Source organism: Lepidochelys kempii, chromosome 2 (assembly GCF_965140285.1).
Source record: "Lepidochelys kempii isolate rLepKem1 chromosome 2, rLepKem1.hap1, whole genome shotgun sequence".
NCBI classification, from domain to species: Eukaryota; Metazoa; Chordata; order Testudines; family Cheloniidae; genus Lepidochelys; species Lepidochelys kempii.
The window spans coordinates 243,401,995-243,425,952 of NC_136381.1; the positions used below are offsets into that span (position 1 = coordinate 243,401,995).

The following is a 23,958-nucleotide window of genomic DNA, read 5'->3' on the forward strand; positions in this document are numbered from 1 at the left end:
AGGCTTCAAGCCTGTCATTCCTGCAAAAGACGTTGCTGGTAAGTGACTCCCATTCCAGGTACCTGAAGTGTCTTGGAGAGTCTCAAATTTGGGATAAGTGTCAAGTTAGTAGGGACTTCAAACCAAGGACCACAGAGGCAGAGTTGCCAGACTTAAATTTCTACTGATGCAAGCAGTTCTGCACCCTCTCTGAGCCTTCCCACTCTGAAAGGCTGCCAAACACATGTGGTTCAGTTAGGAGCATTTACCCCTGTGTTGGCTGACGCCGGGTGCCAGTCTGCTTCCCAGGCACTGGGGAAGAAACACTTCAAGTTGCTCTTGAAGGATTCAGCATTTAGGGGAGAGAACTCCATCTGTCTGCAAGCTTGCTGACCTTTGGTGCCAGGAGGCTGAGTGCACTTGAATTCAAGGCACGCCCCAAGGAAGTCATCTACTTGGGCAGATCTGTTGACTCTGGTGCTGGCACCGTTGAGACTGGCCCCTGAAGTAGCACTGTTTGAGCCCAATGGTGCCGCCTGTGGTGTCCCACCAGCAGGAGGCTTTCTCAGTGCCATCAACTCTAGAATCTTATGCTGTGGCATGGGACTTACTGAGTCTGTTGGTAGCAGTTTCACCAGCAGTTGAGGAGTCGTCTTGCATGGAACCTCTGACTGTGGGTAAAGCATTGCCAACCGCTATGACCCAGCATGTGGTACCGGGGCACCTCCGGATCTGAGTGCTTCATCATTCAGTGCTGTACAGAGGGAAGCTGGCAGTGATCTTTTTGATGCTGTCTTCTCCGGGCTGTCAGCACTGATCACCAGCGCCAAAAGGAACAGTCCCCCCAGGTCAGAATGAGCTGTTGGCTCGTGTCTTTCAGTTGCATCTCATCCCTCACTGTTCCCCTCCAAGGACTTACCGCTACTGGTAACCTCTGGAGGGGCCCATCTTGTCAAGCCAGTAGAGATCCATGGCCTGGAAGGAATTGGGCACTAGGGCCTTAGCCCAGTGGCTGTTTTGGAATCCTTGGAATTTCCACCTGCCTCCAGGTTGTCTCTATGCCCTCCCGACTCTGCTTCTTTGAGCAGGTAGCAAGACCCACCCCACCAGGTAGAGTTGGAGGCCGGGCTCAGTATCGAATAGGAAGGTGTTACCGCTCAATTGCCAGAGGAGTCTCCACTGTGCAGATCTTGGCTTCATACTCTTCTTCACCTGACAAGGCAGTGGTGTCAGAAGGCTTTGTGTGATAGCTATAAGGCCCATCAGAACCTTTCAAAGAGGGTGGCTTCTGCCTTGAATATCCAGGTGGAAGAGGTTTGTGAGTTGTCCCACAGATGTAGTGACATTTTGGTCACCGTAGGACCATCTCAACTGGCACTTCTGATTAATGAGGCTCTCCTGGAGCCCACCAAAGTACTGTGGCCGACTGTACTTTCCCTTCCACCCACATCACAGTGGGTTAAGTACAGGCATTATGTACCCTCCCCCAGTCTGGGCTGCAATAAATCATTTTCTGGAATATCTGTAATCCATAAAACAAAGTCCTGGCCATCAAGGTCTATCTAGCAACTGTCTTGGCTTTCTGTCCTCCTGTAGCCAATTGGCTCATTTTATCAATCATTTATTGTGTGATGTTATGATTAACTGTCCTGTCATATATAATCATTGTATGCTAAACAGATTTAAATTGTAGGATTATAGAAGCATAAGATTGATTAGTATTTAGGTTGGATTAGATATCTAAGTAAGTCGCGCTGAAACGCTGAGGTCTGTAAAATGTCCGCTTTGCCATACTAGGCCATAGGCTTAAGAAATACTTGACATAAGTGACCAAAGAATGACCCTATGCCACAAGATAATGGGAAAAGATGTGCCAGTGGGTGGTATTGTGAAAAATTCACTGCAAGATTAATTTTTGATTACAAGACACCTGGTAGTCCCATTTTTCTAACACTTGCCCAAGTTGCAGAGTGTACTATGTGCATAATTGTTAATGAGAATAAAAGGAACTACAAATAACCTATGAAAAATGGGTACCCCAATAATCTTGGGGGACAAATAAGGAAATACAAATAAGGAAAAAGAGGATGAACACTTCATTCAAATGTGTAGAGTGTAGTGTAGTCAGAATTAGAAGATAAAAGAGGGCTACCAGATTGGGTAAAACAAGTTCCCTATGGGAAAACTCCAGCAGGAACCATCCCTCTACTGATGATCAATTGGCAAGGCAGCCATCAGACTCTAAGAAGTTTAGGATGTGAGTATGATTATACTTGTGCATAGGTCTTTATAGGATTTCTATATGCATGGGTAATCATAACTTTAATTGTAAATTTAATAAAACGTGTAAAACAGACTAGACGTTTTACTTGTGAATGTATGTGTAGTCACTGTCTTTGGTCTTTGTGTTCCTAGAGGCTCTAAATCTAAAGCAGGTAGCAGAGGTGACTTTCAGTCTGAGCTTGAAACTTTAGCCACCAGAGCCGAACCTGTGGTGGTGTAATACAACATTACTAAATTCGCTCTAAATAAAATAAAAGGCTACACTCCGATTGAAGATTGTTCTGTTTTTTCCAGTTCTGTGTTGATCATGTTTTTGTAGTGTTTGGAACTGTTATACCCACAGGTGGAGAATCCTGTTCCCCCATAGGATTTAAACTTGATGTCAAAGCTAATGGGTCCTCCCTTTGAACCGCTAGCTATCTGTTCCTTGCTACATCTTTCAATGAAGTTAGCATTTTTGGTGGCAATCAGTTCAGCCAGGAGAGTGGGTTAACTTCATGCTCGAATGTCTGGACCTCCATATATGGTTTTCAATGACAAGGTTTACCAGCGTCCCCATCCGAAGTTTCTTACAAAAGTTGTGTCTCGCTTCCAATTCAATCAGGCAGTATACTTGCTTTCTTTCTTCCTGAAGTTCATAAGGATGCGGAGACAGTGCACGCTTAGGATATCAGGAGAGCATTCTACTTGGACAGGACTAAGCTGTTTAGATCAGCCTCACAATTATTTGTGGCAGTTGCAGATAGGATGCAGGGACTCCCAGTCACTTCTCAAAGGATCTCATCTTGGATATCCTCCTGAATACACTTGGGCAATGTAGTTCCACCAAGTGGGGTAATGGCATGTTCAACAAGGCAGTGGCCCTTCTAGCTTAAGTGTCTATCCGACATAGTTGTTAGGTGGCAATGTAGTTTTCAGAGCATACTTTTGCCTCACATTATGCCATCTCTTAGCAATCTAGAGATGATGCCAGATTTGCATTTGTGGGCCTCCAATTCTTCCTCAGCTAGACTCCGATCCCACCTCCAATCAAACTGCTAGTGAGTGAAGTGGAATGGGCATGTAATCACGCAAAGAAGCAGAAATGGTTACTAACCTGTTGCTTAACTGTTTTTCTTAGCGATGCATTGAATGTGTTTATTCCATGACCTACCCTGCTTCTCTTCTGTATCAGTGTCTGCTCAGTAAGAAGGAACTGAGGGAAGCTGGAGGTGGCTCTGCCTTTAATACCATCATGCAGCAGCATGGGGCTGCAGTGTTCATGTGCTACCCTGATGGGTACTGCTGAGAGTCAAATTTCTGACTGCAGTTTACTGGACATGAACACACATGAAGCGGCATGGACAAGTGCAACACCTCTCGAACAGCAGCAGTTATGGAACAAGTTAGTTACAGTTTCTTAAGCTCTTCTTGGCCATGAAGTCTAAAAAACACTTGATGCCATGGTGTGGACAGTACTGTTTCATCGAGTACATCCCCGCTGCAATAGAAGACCTGTGGCATGACTGCAGCTGGCTCAGGTCGGCTGAGTCGTGCTTGCCAGGCTCAGGCTGTGGGGCTAACATTACTGTGCAGATGTTTGGGCTCTGCTGGGGCTGGGAAATTGACAAGAAAGCCTAGCTCCCCAGCCGGACTGCTGCCCAGGCTCCTTGCATGGAGTCTGGCTGCGCCGAGGCTCCCAGCTCCGAGCCAGGTTCCGCCCCCTGGGCTCTTGGTTCACCACCGGTAGCACAGCAGCCAGTTGGACTCTGGGTGTGGGTCTCCCCACTGGAGGCGGGAAGCCCCGGATGGCTTAACAGGGAGGCGAGAAGCCCGGGGGGAGCTGTGTGGAGTTAAGAGCCTTGGCTCTCAGCCCCCTACACTGCCCCTCTTCAGTAAGTGGAACCACTTCTAGTAAGGACACGCACCACCGACAGAAGGAGAGTAGTGTGGACACTTTCTAGGTTGACTTAAGGTTGTAGTGTAGATATAATGTCTGTGTTCAATATTTCCAGCTTCTTCGTTACTTTGGTTGAGAGGGTTCATTATTACCTTAATGTGCAGGGTGTTGACCCAGCAAACTATCAAGGGTTGGGAATTACCTATGGATGAGTTGTATTATTTTATTTAGTCTTATGATCCTGCTGTTGTCATACTTACCCCTTTAGCAGGGTGTGTCTAAGTGTGTGTGATTTTCAGGCTTTGGTAATTTTTTTGTTTTTTTTTAAAAAAGCTCAGGCAGCAGTAAAAGGAGAATTGCAAAATTACCTATTCTTTGCCTTTTAGGAAGATGGAAGATAAAGAAAAAGGCCAGGCAGCATTGAGAATGAAAGCTAAAGGAGATTCTCTCATTAGCTTATTTGGCACATACAACATCTGGATCTTGGAAACAAGAATCAATTTCAAGTCAATATTTATTCTCCTTTGCCAGTCTCTAGCATGAAAATATATTTTTAAAGGGCGTCTTGATACTGAAAACTAACTTTAAAAATAATAATAGACCTTTGTTGTTCATAACTGTTGCTAAATGCATTGTGCATGATAGTAACAATATTTGTGACAGAATCAAAAGCACTTCATTCTTCCAACTCTTGCACTGATGATACAATATAACTCCTGAATTCTTCTTAGTATATTTGTGAATCTTCTCATTCAAACAACACTGAAGGGAAATTAACAATTATTGTTAGGAAATGCCCTCCGAAGGGTGGTCTTTCCAAATTAGGTTTGAGGCTTGTTGGTGGGGAAACACAGAGGCCGCTTGCATTGCTACTGCTCATGCTATCTCTGTTTTGTTGGAATTTCACCCTCCCTGGGTTCATTTGTTTAAGCACTTTTCACCAGCACTAATGCTCACTTAAAACTTGGCTTGTTTAGCCTTACCAAAAGAAGGGTGAGAGGAGATATGATTGCTCTCTATAAATATATCAGAGGGATAAATACCATGGAGGGAGAAGAATTCTTTAAGCTCAGTACCAATGTAGACACAAGAACAAATGGATATAAACTGGCCATCAGGAAGTTTAGACGTGAAATTAGACAAAGGTTTCTAACCATCAGAGGAGTGAAGTTCTGGAATAGTCTTCCAAGGGAAGCAGTGGGGGCAAAAGACATATCTGGCTTCAAGACTAAGCTTGATAAGTTTATGGAAGGGATGATATGATGGGATAGATCTTCAACTATTAGCGGTAGATATGCCCAGTGGCCTGTGATGGGTTGTCAGATGGGGTGGGATCTGAGTTACTACAGAGAATTCTTTCCTGGGTGTCTGGCTGGTGAGTCTTGCCCACATGCTCAGGGTCTAGCTGATCCCATATTTGGGGTTGGGAAGAAATTTTCCTCCAAGGCAGATTGGCAGAGGCCCTCGGGGTTTTTCGCCTTCCTCTGCAGCGTGGGGCACGTTGTTGGAGGATTCTCTGCACCTCAAAGTCTTTAAAATACGATTTGAGGACTTCAGTAGCTCAGACATAGGTTAGGGGTTTGTTACAGGAGTGGGTGGGTGAGATTCTGTGGCCTGCGTTGTGCAGGAGGTCAGGCTAGATGATCATAATGGTCCCTTCTGACCTTAAAGTCTATGATACTCAGCTGTTGTGAAGTAGGAGGTCACATGCCTCGTAGCTGCAGTAGGCTGAGTATACTGCACGCACCAGCAGCTCCTTGTATCTCTCTCTTCTACCCCATGAGATCCCTGTGTATCACCCTCACATGCCGGCTCTGTTTCAGGGATGACTCCCTGCAACTGTCTCCTATTCCCTCCCAGGGCTTCTGTGTGCTGCCCATACCAGTGTTCCCCAGCGCTCGATGTGCTCTCCATTTCCTCCCCAGCCCCATGCTAGGAGCTCTGTGTGTTCTGGTACCCCATTCTGTTCTCTCCTCCTGCACGCTATGCCAGGAGCTGTGTGGGCACCCACATTGCCTCTCGTGTTCCCCCCATTGTGATGTGTCTGGGAGAGAAGTCATTCAGGGTGTCAACATGTTAAGCTCTAGTGGGAGGATGAGCAGGGGTATTGGTATGCTGGAAAGTATTAATGGATGCAATCAACCCGTTGTTCTGTAGTTGATTGCAAAGGTGCTTGTAACTGTGGCTGTGCTAAACAGATGTCAGGGGCTCCATGTGTCCCTCACAGTATTGCCAACTTCCAGAGATGAAAAATCATGAGTCGGACCCCCTAATATTGTAAGATTTTTTTTTTTTTAAAAAGATTGGATTGTGTTTTTTAGGTCAGTCTCTTGATTTATTTTATTTTATTTTTTTTAACTCCCCCTGCCCATCCCCAGGGTGTGTGCATGTGACAGTTACTGTTGCCCACTCTCCCACATGTGCTGGGTAAGGTGATTTTTGGCTCCAGCTGCCAGAGCTCTCCCCACTTCACATTTACCTGTCTCCTGTCCAGCAATTAATTCTGTCCAGTGTCCCAGCCCCCATCGACCCCCACTGCCTTCAGTTCACCCTCTCATCACTCACCCCATCTGCTCAGAACCCACCATCAACACAGCCCTGCCTCACCCTCCTCACTTCAGCCCACCTGCAGCAACCAGGACATAGTTCAGCTCTCCCAGCCTCACCTCTGCTCCTTTCAGAGTACTTCACCCTCCCCAGGCCTGGGGGGCGAGGGGTGGGCTACAGTGGGGTCCTCTCTCCCACATCTAGGCTGGAAGGGTAGTGGCCTACAGCAGGAGCCCTGAAGTGCGGGGCTGACAATGGGAGCCCCTCCTTGTGGGGCTGAAAAAAATTCCTGAGATTTGATAACTCTCTTGTGAGATCATGAGTAAAGCGTAATTCTACTTAGGAATGGTGTCTCTCACAATAAATTTGTGAGAGTTGGTATGTCTGTCCTCATTTTCCCCTCTTTGTTTTTCTGCTTCCCTATCTCTAAATCCACACGGTTCTCTTCGTTGGTGCCTTGAGCATTCCCTGAAATTCTGGAATTGATCAGATGTGGCATTCGAAAACTACTGTGTTACAGATAATCAGACAAAGGCAGAAATGACTTCAAGCTGGGAGTAGGGCTTTCGTAGACTAAATTGATTTATACCACCTGAGGATCTGTCTTGTTACTTCACCATTTCTATTAACAGTTTAAAATATGTCTCCTAATTAGCATGGAGTGCTTTGTGCAGAATAAACTCAGGTTACAACGAAAGAAATTTCTTCAATAGGTTGCTAAAGGAAATGTGGTGTTTTAAAACAATAGGCTAGCCAGACAATACACTTTCCAGCATGTTTTCTCAATTCCTTTCCCTTAAGTCATGACTTTCGCCTTTCATGTGCTTTTACTCTGAAAAGGCTTAGGGTTTGTCTACGCTGGCACTTTGTCGGCAAAACTTTTGTCATTTGGGGTGTTAAAAAAACACCTCAGAACAACCAAAGTTTTACTGATGAAAAGCGCCGGTGTGAACAGCGCTTTGTCGGCAGGAGGCTCTCCTGCCGACGAAGCTGCTGCTGCTTGTGGGGGTGGAAGCTTTTCGTCGGCGGGAGAGCTCTCTCCTGCCAACAAACAGCAGCTACACTGTGCGCCTTTTCGCAGCAGGGGTGTAGCAGCACAGCTGTGAAGTTAAAAGCCTCATAGTGTAGCCAGAGCCTTAGTTTGTTTTATAATTGAATATACTGCTGCTTTTCTCACAGATCATACCCCAAGTTTTTTCCCCAATGGGCAGGCAAATGCAATGAAGTGCAAACATCATGTCAAAATAGGAAATTCCATAAATTGGTTTGTTTTCTAAGGTGCCACAAGTACTCCTGTTCTTTTTGCGGATACAGACTAACACGGCTGCTACTCTGAAACCGAGTTTCACTAGTTATCTAGGACTCTTAGTTGTTGACTTCACTTCAGAGAGCTAGAGATAAAGCCTAGAGTAAAATCCTTGTTTTATAAGAAAAGAAGTGATCTCCGTGTTATGGACTAGAAGACATCACTATTTAGAAAGCACCACATCTTTATATACAGAACACTAGGAACTCTGGGATTTGATTGGTGACTGTCAAGGCATATGGATTCCTAATGTGAACCCATAAATTAAATAGAGCTGCAGCCACAGAGATTTATTTTTTTTGTTGCTTTTCTCTCCCTGCCTCCACGAGCTGTGCAGTCCTGTCTTCCAACTGCTCTGTAAAAAGAAGAGAAGACAAACAAGAATGGGATAAAGAAAAAGAGCCTCTCAGGAGTCAATGAGCAACATAACCACGTGTCCCACTGCTGCTGGGTCCTTAATCAATTGTGCATTTGAAAGCTGGGCACAGTCACCAGTCTGGGCAGAAGGTCATTTGGACATCTCATGAGCTCTCTATCAAAGCGTGAAGGACGACAGGTAGAGAGACGCAAGTGGAACGTGAATGCAGAACCATAGGCTTTCTTAGGGTCGCTTGTAATGATAAACTCAAGCCCAGAACAGCATCTTCACTGTTGAATTTCATATTAAGTAGATTGAGCTTTCCTCTGTCGAGCCTACTGTAACTATATCTCATTACCACTTACAATGTCACTTAGTCACTTTCCTAATAAACTCAGGGTAGGGAAATTTTGGCTCTTTTTTTTATAGTTTTCCATAGTGACAAAATCATCCTTCAGAGTTGCAAGTTTTGTTTCTTTCCCTAGAAAGTATACCGAGAACACATCTCAAATCTGGATTTTCCACTGCATAGAGTACTCATGTTTTTGTATTAACATACTAATGAGATTGGACTTTGACTTCTAGAAAAAGCAAAACTCCTGTTTATCCTCTCCTATCAAGGAAGGGGAAAAAAACAATGGTTTTTTTAAATAAATGCTGGGAATGCTATATTAGGGAAGACCCTTACAGAAGTGAAGGGAAACAAAGCATTAAAATGGGGTTTCCTTTTGACACTGTAGCAAGAGTATGAATAACAGAAAATGGGGAAATTTTGTGGTGGTAAATTTGTAAATAAACAAATGGTAATCAAATACAAAAGCACACAGGCATTAGCATTTGAATGGGAAACTCTTGGAAAGGTACTGGGGATGGCTTTAACAACAACAAAATGTTGGGCAAGATGTATACTGTGTTTTCTCACCAGTTACATACTTTTCTCTCCAGGTGCACTGTTTCTATACAAAGTCTCTATGTTAAATTCGTGCCGCCATCAGTCAAGTAAAGATTCAACTTGGTAGTTCAGGAAAACCCAATGAATATTGGGGTGGGGAGAGGAATAGAAGAGGCAGCTCCTTTCCCTTTCCAGTGAACAGAAGTCCAGGGAAGGGCAGAATAGTAAACACACATCATAATAACAGGAGGTTGCGGTATGGGAGGGAGGGAGGAAAAACGCACACAGATAATGCTCCCTTCCCTGCAGTCAAAGGGTCCTGGAGGAGGTAGGGAGCAAGGATTTCATGTTTATCAGGTTCTTATTAGCTTGACAATGATCCAGATGATGGAGGCTCCAAGTAGGCTCCAAGGATAGCACTCTGATAGGAACCACAGGGTTCTCATCCTTTCCAGCAGAGTGGTTGGAAGCAGTGGTGGTGGCTGGACTGGCCTGTTTACCAAGGTGTTGCCACTGGCCAAAGTAGTGGTTGGACTCTTCTTTAGATTTAGCTTCTGTTTCATAGGTGTGAATGCATTCCCTCCCTCCCCTTCTTAAATCCTAGTTTAGAAAAGGCCAGCGTGACCAGATGTGGCTTCTGCCCCATCCCAGAGTTAACTAAAGATTTTCTGGGATTAGCACACTTCATTTAGGTTAATCTGGGTTGTTCTGGGTATTTCTTGTGCTTGGAGTTCCATGAGGACTTTCTTTTCTTTTGTGGTAACTGTCATCCTGAAAGAGACCCTCATTTCACCAGGAGAAACTAGCTGTGTAACAATTTGCTAAGAGTTCAAACATTCACTTATAATTAAAGTGCTTATGTAAAGTACTACATCAACCACTTTGGAGACTGAACTTTGCTGTTCAGCCACAAAATGGGTGCAGCATAGGGAGGGTTTGTTGCTTGCTTTTCCGCAGACCATGTTGGTTTGCCCCAACCCTGACTTGAAAGGACAGTTTCTTGGGGTGATGTAGTTCAGCCTCCAGGAACATCCAGTCCTTCGCTTCTCTACTCAGACTGCCTACAGAGTGTGTGTCTATGTATGTTGTAGATACCTGCCCAGTAGGAACTGTCCTGAGACCAACAGTTGTTTCCCATGGAGTAGGCAATTGGGTAAATAGTGGAGGGGGATGAGGGATGTTTAAAAAGCACTTGTGTTAAAATGTGTGTTTAATTTTCTGTCTGACCTTGAGCTGAAACCCCATCTTCTTATAAGAAGAGATTTCCTTACCTCATGGCTGTCTGTGAAGGGAAAAAAGATGAATTCAGAACACAAAACTTCCATTAACAATTTAATCTCTGCTGTGCTATTGTGGGTGTTGAAGAAGAGGGTCGATACATTGAGAAGAAAATCAGACAGGAAAGCATGTCAATAAAGAGCCAAGTGAAAAAGCCCTTTCCAGAGAGTAGATGGTCTTACATATATTGGGTAGCTGGATAAGTGGAAAGGCTTTTATGAATTAAAAAATGCTTTTTGTTGGAGGCTGTGGATAGAGTTCACCAAGAGGCACTGTAAGAATCTGACTATTGACCTCAAGTACAAGCTTTTATATTCTATGCTACTTTACACAAGAAATAGGAGTGCTAAGCCCAAGGTCCTTGGGCAAATCCTGTTCTCTGGTTTACATTCTGCCTAATTTATATTTACCGTGTGTCTTCTTCTGTTGGATTAACTTCTGTTGGTGAGAGAGATGAGCTTCGGGGCTTACACAGAGCTCTTCTTCAAGTCAGCATGCACAATAGCTACAGATGGCACTGGTAAAAACAATTCATTCTGCATATATGAATCCTAACATCTTTTTACATATCATATTGGTACTGGGCGGACATGAGTGAGTATACTGTACTTTGTCTGTTCACTACCATTGGTTTTGGGGGGCTGGGGAACATAAGGAAAAATAGGGGGGCAGGGAAAAAAAGGGGTTGCAGTTGGAAGAGGAAGCATATCTGCCTTATGACAACTAAGTGCTGCTAACTAATCTCACATATTTCTGACCTTTCATAGTTGTGTGGCCACATAGAGATAAGAACGTACCGTAGCCCTCTAAATCTAGTTTTGTTTTATTTCAGTGGCATGAAAGCAAAACCGTGAGAATGAAAATAGTATTGTAACAGTTTGATTTATCTTGCAAATTGATACTAAGTTTTTAATTTAGGAATAAAGTCTTCCTTAATCAAAATAAAGGGTCTTAATATGTATGTAACACATAAGAACTAATCTCAACTAATTTATTAACAGCACACTTAAAAATCCAGACTTATTGCAAATAGCTTTTGAATATATTCACCAATTTTAACTGCATCTCCGTCAAGCGTTTTCAGAAGGACACAATCAACCTAAAATCTAGTTAATTTCAAAAAGTGAAATAAGTCTTTTTAGGTACTGCACATGCCTCACCCACCTTGTTTCTAATATTCTGGGACCAACACAGTGAATGCAGTGTTGTTGCAGCTAACTTATAAATGCAGTGTGTGTTAATTCCCCCTCACCTCTTCAAATACCTGAGTGGCATGGCCTTACCTCTGAGACTAGCAACATTACATTGTTCAACTATTTGAGTAGGTGGCATTTTGATCATGAGTTTGTCCACTGGTTATTTGGGTCACATGGAGTCGAGAGTACTGTTTGCAGCTATCATAACCATTCAGTCTCTTAGTAGACAAGATTTTTGGAAGGAAGCTTAATTTCTGTTTTCTGGGCTCTTTTTGTCTGCCACAAATGTGATCTGTAGAGGATGAAAACTTGACTGCTGGATGTGCATGTGTGTGAACCAGTGAGAGAATGTAATGTGAGTGCGGACGATTAAAAATTAGGGAAGTTAAATAATTTAGTGAAATTGGTCACTTAATGCATAAGCCTAGAATCTAGTTTAGCCTGCTACCTATCCCCTTCCAGCACCACTGCTATAGAGTATTAAACCAAAGAAAGAAGTAGCAGGTTGCTTGTGGGTTTGGAGAAACCTTCTGGTGCAAAGGGGATATTTATTATCCTACCAAAATAATTTACTAAGCCAATATTGCTGGGATGAGAAACAGGAACTTGATCATTAATGCAATTTCCTTATGGGTATCGAAAGTATAAATAACTTGGCTGTTTCTTTGTGCCCTCTGAGGCAATAAAATGATCCAGAGGATTCAAATTTATAATTTCATTGCCTTTTCCATAGAATACATTAGTTTTATAATGTTTTTATTAAACGTTACTCTCAGGCTAAGATATATATGTAGATTTGGTATTTTTAAGTGTTAAATTTATATGAAAGACTTTCATTGTATTTGCATTGATCAACAACATTATTAGGATAATTGTTTTTTCTTGTGACACACAATGGCTAGCCTTTTCAGCCTTTTGCTGGGTTCTGTAAAACACAGTCTGTTCTCAGCACTCTTTCAGCTGGATTCTAACTTTGGGATTGTTAGGAAATGAACAAACAAAGCTTCAGGATTAACACTTGTCTCTCTATGGGAGCACCAACCTCCTGTTAGGAGTGCTTGTGTGTGTTTTGTGAATCAGTATTTTTGCTTGTGTTGGAAAAGGCTAATCCCTGTTTAACCCAGACCCTTAAGAGATTATTTTCCTTTACTGGATTAATTATTTACAGACTTTTAAACACTTTAAATTCTGGCAAATCCTGAAGTCTGATGCTAATTCCAGATAAATAGATGATATGCACTCTTTTATGTGAACACCATAATCCCTTTTAAGGCAACCTGCTTTTTTAATCCACAGGTACCCCTCAGTGTCTCTCTACATTTGCTCTTAATGTGCAGAGAAGCTGATTCTAATAGATAAATGCTCATATAATTAGAACCATAGCAGAATGAAGCCTGATGACTTATTTTACTGTCTGCCGCAATATGTATGTGGTGGACAGAATTTCTAGTGGCACCTTAGAGACGAACAAATTTATTTGAGCATAAGCTTTCGTGAGCTACAGCTCACTTCATGGAATGCATCTGATGAAGTGAGCTGTAGCTCACGAAAGCTTATGCTCAAATAAATGTGTTAGTCTCTAAGGTGCCACAAGTACTCCTTTTCTTTTTGCGAATACAGACTAACACGGCTGCTACTCTGAAACCAGAATTTAAAATGATGTGCCAGTATCTTAATTTCAGTGGAACTAATATTTAGAACTGTGATTTTAAACTGCACATAAGTAATGTCCTTGGTAAAGTTGTGATGTTAGGAAATTGCATACGCATGCTGCGCACTGGAAATGTCTGAAAGATTTCAAAGTGACGATGTGTCATACCTGTAAAGTAGCTAACCCATTTCTGCAGCAGTGTTGATCCTTTGCATAAAATTTGCAGTAAGCAGCTTCCTTTTCTTTTATAAATAGTGGGAGTGTGGGCACAGTGGGAGTATATATTCACATACTCATCCCCAGAGTCTCTGAGAGAGCAGAGAGAATGAACATGGAGATTCTTTCTCCAGCTCATAGTTGATGTGATAGGGAAAAGACACTTGCTCTGCTTCTGTCTGTACTGTAACTGTTCAGTCTCTAGAGAATTTCAGTCTCAGGGACTGTCAAGCCACAGGGCTGGCCTGATAATCCTGTGGGACCTTCAGCAAAATGGAAGAAGTGATGTTTACACCTTTGCAAAATAGTGGTGACACAGCAGTCTATCTGATGTGATGCACATGGGCAAAAGGGGAGCAACCACACTGGATAGTCCCATCTCCAATATTGTCTTTTGTATTTTGCAGTCAGAGAATGCCCCATTACATAAGCGTTGTCAGTCACTGTTTTACTGTAGTAGACTCAGTACTCCTTTTCGTTCTCTGCCATTTGGGCATGCTGAGTTATTGCCTCATTTCTTTTGGAAACTAGTTGGGGATGGGCCCAGAACAGAGACACTGTAGAATACTTTTCACACGATGCTCTCTGCTATTCTGCCATGACCTGAGGCGCCCTTCCCTTCAGACTGAATGTGCTGTTTTTACATCATTCCCAGCCCATTCTGGGACTGACTGGAAGCAAGAGACAAAGAGCAGGAATATGGCGTTGCTACCCCAGCCTTCTCTTAGTCTTGCCTTTTGCCTTTCTCCTACTGTTTTGCATACTTCTGAAGGCTTTTAACTTTTTTTCCTAACTTACGTAAGGTGAGTTCTTTCTTTTTGCCACATCTACTCCCTAAATGCCTTTTCTGGATTAAGAGTTTTTCTGTCTGTGATTGACCAGAAATGATGATGATGATCTTGAGGGAATAGCTTTTCTGCTTTGGTCCAGAATGAGATGTCAATCTGGGAGTGGGGTTGGACAAGCATTGATTTGGTGGTGTTGAAGTGATTTCTGTCTGAAACCTCCTTTAGCATCTCCCATGGCTTAACCTTCATCAGAGAAGATTGAGATGTGCTCTGATGTTTACAAAAACAAACCCTAAAGTTGTTGCTCCATTCTGAAAGGTGAATGGAACCAATAAATGAGAGATGTTACCAGACAAGCTGTATCCGAGTGGAGAATGGACTCCTTCATGCAGCTGCACATTGTCAGGCTTAAGGTGAATATCTTAATTTATGACTGATAGGTGTATTCTCAGATGTCAGAGAGGAGTTCAAATGTCTGGCATGAGGAAAACAGTGGATTCCACCTGATGACAGTTTACAGGTTTTTGTGATAACCTGGTTATTGAAAAGTAATGTAGCATTCTTCTTTTTTTCTCAAGCCAGGTTTATATTTTGGGGAGGCTTTAAGGAAACAAAAACAAAAGAACAAAACAAAAACCCTAGTTGAGGATTCCAAAAAGCCAAAGTCTGGTACATTGAATATGCAGTACCATACATGGCTTTCTCAAGGGCTTACTCACCTACGTTTGCGTTCTATGAGTTAGGGTTAAGGACTTCTGTTCCGAGCTAAACAAAATTTACCCTCAGTCAGAACTTAAGGAAGAATCTGTTGCTTTTTTCAATTTTGTAAGATATGGAGCGATCTCTGTGTGAATAATGTGTGAAGTTAGCATCTACTTCACATCAGAATTTGTTTAATTCAGGGCAAGCCTGAGGCACATGCAGAAGGGTGATCTAATTAATCTTTCAGTTTTGACAGCTATAAAGTTTTACACAGATTGGTTAATCATGGACACTTTATGGTGTATTGCAGCACTGAGGAAAAAACTCATTTGAGAACTGGTTAGTGAAAGGCAGTTCATGGCATAAATTGTATTCTAGTTTATTATTCAGGCCTGACATTGAGGGGCAATGTATGAACTACATAAAAATCCTGCCACTTCCAGGCTTGCTGTGCAACATAAGCATGTGCAACATTGTAAGAAAACAGTTCATGTCATGATTTCTGACAAGGCAGGCATGTATATAGTCTTCGTGCGACTGTTTGTGAACCTGGGAAGTATTCATTTGAGAAACCCATGAGGAGGTTACAACAAAAGAGGAAGATTCTGATGGATTTTCCTCTTATAGAAAACAGTGGTTGTGCAGTGAAGTGGGGAGTGGTATAATGTTTCTTGATTTAATAAAGGAACTGTAGGAAGTTATTCCTACTGGTCTGTTTCTATATTGGACTTGTCCAACAAGAGATTTCCATAGGAGGATTTGTTGTATTCTGAGCTGATAGTGTGGATTAATGAGAACTATTGTGTATTGTCCCTTCTCACTACTTTGAGAACTAAATGTATTTGTCCTATACAAGGAGCTAATACTAATAACAGATTTTCACCCCTCTATTTAGTTTACTCATTGGGTTTGTAAAATTAATATTCAATATTAAAATTAATAATATCCACTAAACCCATTAGGTTTGTAATGTTTTGAGTATGTAACATTTTTGTCTTCCTAGCCATCTATAAAGGCCTGACCAAGTCTATTGGAGTCAGTGAAAAGATTTGCATTGACTTCAGTGAGCTTTGGATCAGGATCTGATGGTGAAACTTTTAGTTTGTGACTACAACTTACAAATTATTTCCCCTCTCCCTCTCATTGTTGTGTAGAGTCCTGTAGTTTTTACAAAACTGAGTTTAAGTAATTGGATTTGAGAAATCACTTAATAAGGGATGGTATATAATTCATTTAAAAAAGTAAATAAGGATCTGACTTCATTAAAAAGGAATACTTTAAATTTGGTATCTGTTCCCAAGAGGCCACTGGAATTACATGATGCAGCACATTTAAAACTCTGTCTCTTCTGTCTTTGCTGCAAGAGGTGCTGGATTTATAGATGTCTGTGAATGTATGTATCTGCAAAAATATTTTGATCAATTTAACTTTGTGGGTGCGCAAAGAAATGATGATCCCTTTTTCCATCTCCTATATAAGACAGTAATTCTTTACTTATCAACTTCTTTCTAAGATGCTTTACTAAATACCTTCTCATCGTCTTGAGGGATCATGTCCATGGTTTTAACTTTTTTTGCTTTTATCTTCAATGTTGTATTTATGACAGGTTTAGTATTTTAATACCACAATTATAATGGTGTATATTTTAACTCCGTAGTCAGGCCTCTTTTGCTCTGAGCATTTAGGACTTGCCTGACTGATCAAGCATGCTTAAGATGACTCCTTAGTTTGAAACAAACTGCAGAAATTCCTTTATCTCTTAGGGATTGATTGATTGAATGTTGATGAAAACCCTGAGGCCTTTTTCATATGCAAGTGTCTTCTCTTGTCCTAGGGTGGAGGTCAGCGCTGGCCTGTATCATACACTTGGAAGACTGTAAATATAATGCCCTTTTAAATGGGAACATACAATGTAAACAGTAGGATATTTGACCAAAGAAGCTGTTTTTTCTCAGAGACATTTAGAACTCTTCTGCTTCAGCATGTTTGTGGCCAATGTGTGACTTTTCTTGCCTGTAAACAGTCCACTCCTTCAGTGACAGGTTTCAGAGTAGCAGCCGGGTTAGTCTGTGTTCGCAAAAAGAAAAGGAGTACTTGTGGCACCTTAGAGACTAACCAGTTTATTTGAGCATAAGCTTTCGTGAGCTACAGCTCACTTCATCAGATGCAACCGATGAAGTGAGCTGTAGCTCACGAAAGCTTATGCTCAGATAAATTGGTTAGTCTCTAAGGTGCCACAAGTACTCCTTTTTCTTTTCACTCCTTCAGTGTTTGCTCTCCCTGTTGGCATTTACTTTCCTCTCAGACTGGAATCAAGCCAGGGGGTGATTGGCTCTTTGGAAGTATTTTAGTTATAGTTTTTTTAAAAATTTGCCCTTCCTTCTCATTTATAGGAAATTCCAGGACTTACATGGTGGAGAAAGAGTGAGGGAAGTATAACATTTTTACTCTTCTCTCCCCCCCTCCTTCTTTTTTTGCCTAAGAGGTTATGGGATTGAATTTCTGCTTTTCTGCTCTGCAGATGGAATCTTTCTCCTCTCCACCACCAACTTTTGCCTAGTTCTTTAGTAAGTTCAGTTTCACCAACAGAAGAAGAGTGCTTTCCTCTGTCTAATAAATTTTAGTCTCTAAGGTGTCACAAGTACTCCTTTTCTTCAGGAGATAATGTTCTGCAGTGAGTGTAGGGAATCTGCAGGCAATTAGGCCACCCTAAACAGAGGTAGCAGGGATGAATGTGTGGGGTTGTGGGGAAGTTTGCTGTGTATGGGGAAGGAAAATCTAGAGAGGATGTTTGAATGACATTGAGCTGATGTAATGGCAGCTGGATGATGGCCAGCATTCCTAGACTTTGTTGTGGGAAAGCAAGTAGTAATGACATGACTGAAGGCACTAGTCACGGAGGCAGTATTGGGGTGAAAAGAGGGGGAAGGAGAAGGAGGATGTTGAAGGTTGGGAGAAGACTGCGTTGAAATATAAAGAGAGAACTAAGAGAAAAATGAGATGTTCTGCATTAACTCTTGCTTGTATTCTAGCTTCTCCTGAGTCCCCTTTGCTAATATTTGCAGGTGGTATGTAATTCAACGGGAAGGATACTCAGGATTCTTAAATATTACTTATGTCAGAAAGATCGTGTGGTCAGGATAATCCAAACCAGTAGGCCTGGGGCTAGAGATTTTAGTCTGCTATTCTGGAATGGCAGCTGTGTGAACAGTACCACCCACCCTGCTCTCTGGCTAACAGGAAGACCTGGATGGGTGGCTATCTTGCCTCAATGACTTCAGCAACAACAGTAGCGCCAGCCAGGTTTAGGCAGTGAGATGCAGCTGAATGTTAGGTACATCAGAGGAGCAGCATGTGGGGGGTGAATGAATAGGTGGTTTGGGGATAGGAAGACACCAGAGTTGTGTGTGTGGGTCATTGGGAGAAGGGGGGGAAGAGAGGAGGAAGAGGATTGTAGGTGCTAATCAAGGAGGGCAGTCTCTGAAGAGAGAGGGGTTAAACTTGGAAGGGGGTGCTGCAACCCTTTGATCGTTTCTGAGCAATTCTACATTATGATTAAAGGTGAAGAATGGGAGGTAGTGCACAACTGAGGGCCAGAATAACACTGGGCTATTCTGGTCCTACTTGTGGTGGATATGGGTGCAAAGTGGGGCAGGGGGAGGAGAAGATATGTCACTAAAGCACACAACTTTTTGAACTATCTGCAAAATAATCCCGGGCTGGTTATAAATTCAGGCTCTGACGTGGCAAAAAACTTGCATAACTGAAATAAATTAAGTAGCTAAGGGGCATGCCATATTTTGACCTACAATCCAGTTTAAACTATCTTGTTTTTTATTAATTAATTTAATTATTTGTGGAGAAAAGACTGACAATACTAAAGCTTTTGCTTGAAAGGCTTTCTATTATGTGTGCTCAGTCAGACCTTCTTGAAAGAAATTCATTAAGAATGTGTCTTTTAGGCTGTCAGATCTCCATTTACAAGGAGATGTTCAGAAGTTTTGTAGAATAAATATTTTTAATAACATTCATGGTCTTAATTTGGGTGTTATAGATCTTAGGGGTGGGCAAACTTTTTGGCCTGAGGGCCACATCTGGGTATGGAAATTGTATGGTGGACCATGTATGCTCACGGAATTAGGGTTGGGGTTCAGGAGGGGGTGAGAGCTCTGGCTGGGGCTGTGGGCTCTGGGGTGAGGCCAGAAATGAGGAGTTCAGGGTGTGGGAGAGCACTCCAGGCTGGGTGTGGGGGGTGGGTGAGGGCTCTGGCTAGGGGTGTAGGCTCTGGGGTGGGGCTGGGTATGAGGTGTTTGGGGTTGCAGGAGGGTGCTCTGGGCTGGGATCGAGGGAGGGAGGTCAGGGCTGGGACATGAGGTTGAAGCCATGGGAGTAGCTCAGGGGTGTAGGCTCCGAGCAGCATTTACCTCAAGCAGCTCCCAGAAGCAGCGGCATGTCCCCCCTCTGACTCGTGGTCAGAGGAGTGGCTAGGCAGCTCTGTGTGCTGCCCTGTCTGCAGGCATCACCCCTGCAGCTCCCATTGGCTGCAGTTCCTGGCCAATGGGAGCTGCAGGGCCGGTGCTTGGGGCAGGAGCCAGATGGGACACATGCTGCAGCTTCTGGGATCCACGCGGAGCCGCTGCCTGTGCACGCAAAGCAGCCCCCAGCCCTGCTCCCCGGCTGGAGCGGGTCAAGCCCCAGACCCTGCTCTCAAGCAGGAGCTTGAGGGACAGATTAAATCAGCTGGCGGGCCAGATGTGGCCCGTGGGCCATAGTTTGCCCACTTCTGATCTTGCTAGTTCTTGCATGTTGGAAGAAATAGAAATCAAAAAGTAAAGCAGGGAGCTTTGTTATCCATGTTTATTCCTCTTTCTCTTTCTAGCTAGAGCTGGGAGAGTGTCAGCCTTCCTTTGCCTTAGATGAGTTCTTTCATTAGATTTTGAGTCCATCTGTTAGGGATAGCTGGCCTATGGTGATGGGGAAGAAGAGTTTTCAGGGAAGAGAATGAAGTGAAGAGGCAAGCTTCTAATTTGTGTGGCTTTCTCCCAGTTTCCTTAGACTCTTTTAGCATATATTCCATTAGGTCCAGAAGGACAAGAGTGCTCCATGTCAATCACCCATTATCAGTATCTCTTACTACTTTGTTGTCAGGGCCAAGGGTGCAAAAATATAGGCCATTCCCCCCTTGCTAACGTCCCCAGTACAGTTTTGCTCAGACCATGGTGACACTTTCCCATCTCATCCATCAGGACAGACTGAGTGTCTTTCATCTTCCCTTTTACTCCTTGCTGTTTAATGTGAAATGTGTGGTAGACTTGACAGTTGCCTAATAGGTTACCCACATATTTAATCAAATGGCGGTGGGGGGGGGGAGAATTCTTCTCCACAATATGTTGCATTCATGGGTAAGGCATGTCAGCTCCCAACAACCAAGCACTCCATTCTTCAGAGCCGGGGACAAAACTGAAACCTGTTTCACTCTTGTCTGTTAAATGAACTTCCCTTGCATAAATCTCTGTGAATGTGAGAGTCCCCTGCCCCCTCTTCCCTGCCCCATGGGTAAAATTAACAAAACTTGAACAATAAGATTTAAACATTTTATCTAAAATGGAATGAAAACTATTCAAAGATAGAAAAATCCTAATTAAGATAAACACTTGAGAGGATGTCAGGTTAGTCTTTGTTGCATGTTTTTAAATTTTATTAGTTTTGTTGAAGTCTTAATTTTTTTAAGCCTAGGTTTTGTTATTTACTCTTCATTCCTGCTGGTTTACCATATGCAGTTTAACTAAAGTGGCATTAATTATAAACCCAGCTAATTATAACCCTGAAGGCAATGAAACGATGACGGTTGTTTTAAGGAATTGAGACCAAATGAAGGCATGGTGTACTGTACAGAAACTAGCTTCACTGTGAGGTTTCCAACACTCTTTCCTACAGTATCCTTATTCAGAGAAGCACAATATTATTCTTTCCATACCCTGTACCAGGAACTGCCCAGTGTTGCCAATTAAATAAATTGAATTTAGTGATGTTGGGTGATGTTTTCTAGGGACTTGAGCTGAGACTGCCACGCTTACTTTATTTTAAACTTTGCAGTGGACTCTTAAAAGTGAACTATCTATCAACCCTCACAGCTCCCATATGGGTCAGTAACATTTAGCTTTTTGATTATTGAGCCAAGCTAATCCAGAGAAGCTAGTTCCAATTATTTTTCTTTTTCAGATGGCTGACCACTGTGCTTCTGTACTCATGATTGCTAAATGAGTCCTAACATGCTTTCTCAACACTTTGAAGTGTGAAGAAAAATCAGTGCTATTCTAACATTTACTTCTGTAAACTTAGAATTTTGGGTCAATGGCTCACAGCTACATAAAGGTAGGTGGGCAATTGATGCTCTTTGGTGACCACTACTTTTTTTTTTTTTTAATTAGCAATTATTATAGATGTTGAATGTTAAGTGTCCCTGTGCAGGAAAAGAGAAAAGAGACTGGTACTTTTTTGTGTCTAAAAATCTTTGATATGCTGTGTCAAGTTTCCTTCCCCACTCTGAACGCTAGGGTACAGATGTGGGGACCTGCATGAAAACCTCCTAAGTTTACTTTTACTAGCTTAGGTTAAAACTTCCCCAAGGTACAAACTATTTACCCTTTGCCTTTGGACTTTCGCTGCCACCACCAAAGTCTAACACCAGTATTATTATTATTAGGAAAGAGTTCGTTTGGAAACGTCTTTCCCCCCCAAAATCCTCCCAAATCTTACCCCCTTTTTTCTGGGGAAGGTTTGATAAAAATCCTCACCAATTTGCATAGGTGACCACAGACCCAAACCCTTGGATCTTAAGAACAATGAAAAGAGCATTCAGTTTCTTAAAAAAAGAATTTTAATAGAAGAAAAAGTAAAAAAGAATCACCTCTGTAAAATCAGGATGGTAAATACCTTACAGGGTAATTAGATTCAAAACATAGAGAATCCCTCTAGGCAAAACCTTAAGTTACAAAAAGACACAAAAACAGGAATATCCATTCCGTTCAGCACAGCTTATTTTCTCAGTCATTTAAACAAACAGAATCTCACGCCTATATAGCTAGATTACTTACTAAATTCTAAGACTCCATTCCTGTTCTGTCCCCTGCAAAAGCATCACACAGACAGACCCAAACCCTTTGTTTCTGCCCCCCTCCAGCTTTGAAAGTATCTTGTCTCCTCATTGGTCACTGTGGTCAGGTGCCAGCGAGGTTATCCTAGCTTCTTAACCCTTTACAGGTGAAAGGGTTTTTCCTCCGGCCAGGAGGGATTTTAAAGGTGTTTACCCTTCCCTTTATATTTATAACGTGCTGTTAGACTGTGACTTAGCCACTTGAGATTTTAATTCTGTTTTCTTTCTAAATTCATTTTTTTCCTCTCAACGTCTTCAGGGGTGCCCTGGTCACTTTGTTATTTCAGCATGAGTTGTAGACAGCCAGCAGACTTTGATTTAGGAACCTAACTTTCTGTTTCCAAGTTTGAAAATGTGGCTCTGAATGTTTCTGGTTTAATGAGGTTAAACTGAAAGCATTAGGTATGGCTTAAGTTTAAATATTATAAAGGTTGTATTTTAAAATAATTTAATTTTTCTCTTTGGTAAGGCATATAACAGTTTTCCTATATTTTATCTGGACAGCCTGGAAAATGAATCTCATGGGTGGTTTTGTGGCCAGACAGTTTACTGTGCTTAGATGTGTCCATACGGGAGGAGTTAAGTATGCACAATTCTCTTGATTCTGAGATGGAAAGCTATGTCAGGAAAGCTTAGCACATTGTCCTGTTCCTGTTGAATGGGAGCAGGATCTAGCTTTTGGCTATAATATTGTGTTTTGTGTGTTATCTGTCCAGTAATGTCTTCTATAAATGGTTTGCTTGACCAAATAGCTATATAGAATAAACGGAGTAGAAGTACAGTATCTGATAACTTTACAAGATAACCAAGTTTTCTTGTTGCAGTCAATTTAGTAATATATAATTGACTATAAAAGTCCCTTGATGCCCTCTCCAACCTGGGAATTTATCTCATGTCCACTTTATGTACTGATGGAGATTAATTTCCAAGAGGTATAAAACAAATATCAGGTGTGCAATTGAGAAAAATGACAAATTGTGCCTTCTGTGCATAGATCATCTTGCTGGACATAGGCATGCTGTCAAAGTGGGATGAAAGTTGTCCTAATCATGGCAATAAAATAATACTTCTGTTTGCCTTGGGTGATTATTATAAAAGTATCATCTTTGAAATATTGGTGGTATACCCAGAAATAAGACAATATGTGCTGCAAAAAAAAAGCTTCAGATACAAGTCTACAGTGTGTTGAATGACCCCCTTTGTGTTGCAACCATGTACACAACTAAGTATTTAAGTAATCAAAATAGAACCTACACTTACTCTTCCAGCTTCCTGTATTCCTCCTCCCCCCCATCAACAACAACAAAAAAGTGGCTGCTCTGATAACGTTTTAAAAGAAAGATACCCTAATCAACCTTATAAAAAGCGGTCATGTTCAAAATGAAAGACTCCAAGCTCATTGTCTTGGAGAGTTTGAAATTTGGAAGACAGATATGGGAAGAGGAAGGGGAAAGAGTTACCTTGGATGATGCTTTTTTATCTTGTTAATCTGCTCTTTGTATTCTCCTTAAATTACTCTTTTAGGGACTTGGAAGTGGAAAATATATGGGATAGTACAAGAAGTATCAAATGAAAACAGTATTGAAAGGTATTCAGTTAAGCGTATTCCATTGTACATAACCTGAATTTGTGCAGATGTTCCGAATTCTAAGGATTTGTGCACATATTGTAGGTGTGGGCTAAATAAAGTTATATATGAGATCATTTAGATAAGGAGAGAGAATAAT

At 42.1% G+C, this 23,958-nt stretch overlaps 1 protein-coding gene across 4 annotated transcripts in view; it reads left to right on the plus strand.

The window, feature by feature from the left end:
• CCNY (cyclin Y) overlaps positions 1 to 23,958 on the plus strand; it is a 228,300-nt gene that overhangs the window by 22,112 nt on the left and 182,230 nt on the right. The window contains exons 2-3 of one of the 4 annotated variants that reach the window (XM_073334457.2): positions 21,298 to 21,450; positions 23,756 to 23,819. The exons of 2 other annotated variants lie outside the window; for them this stretch is intronic. In XM_073334457.2, the coding sequence (XP_073190558.1) occupies positions 23,801 to 23,819 (19 nt within the window). In that variant the 5' untranslated portion in view covers positions 21,298 to 21,450; positions 23,756 to 23,800. The remainder of the gene's footprint in view (positions 1 to 21,297; positions 21,451 to 23,755; positions 23,820 to 23,958) is intronic. One more of the 4 variants, XM_073334459.2, reaches the window with a different exon arrangement.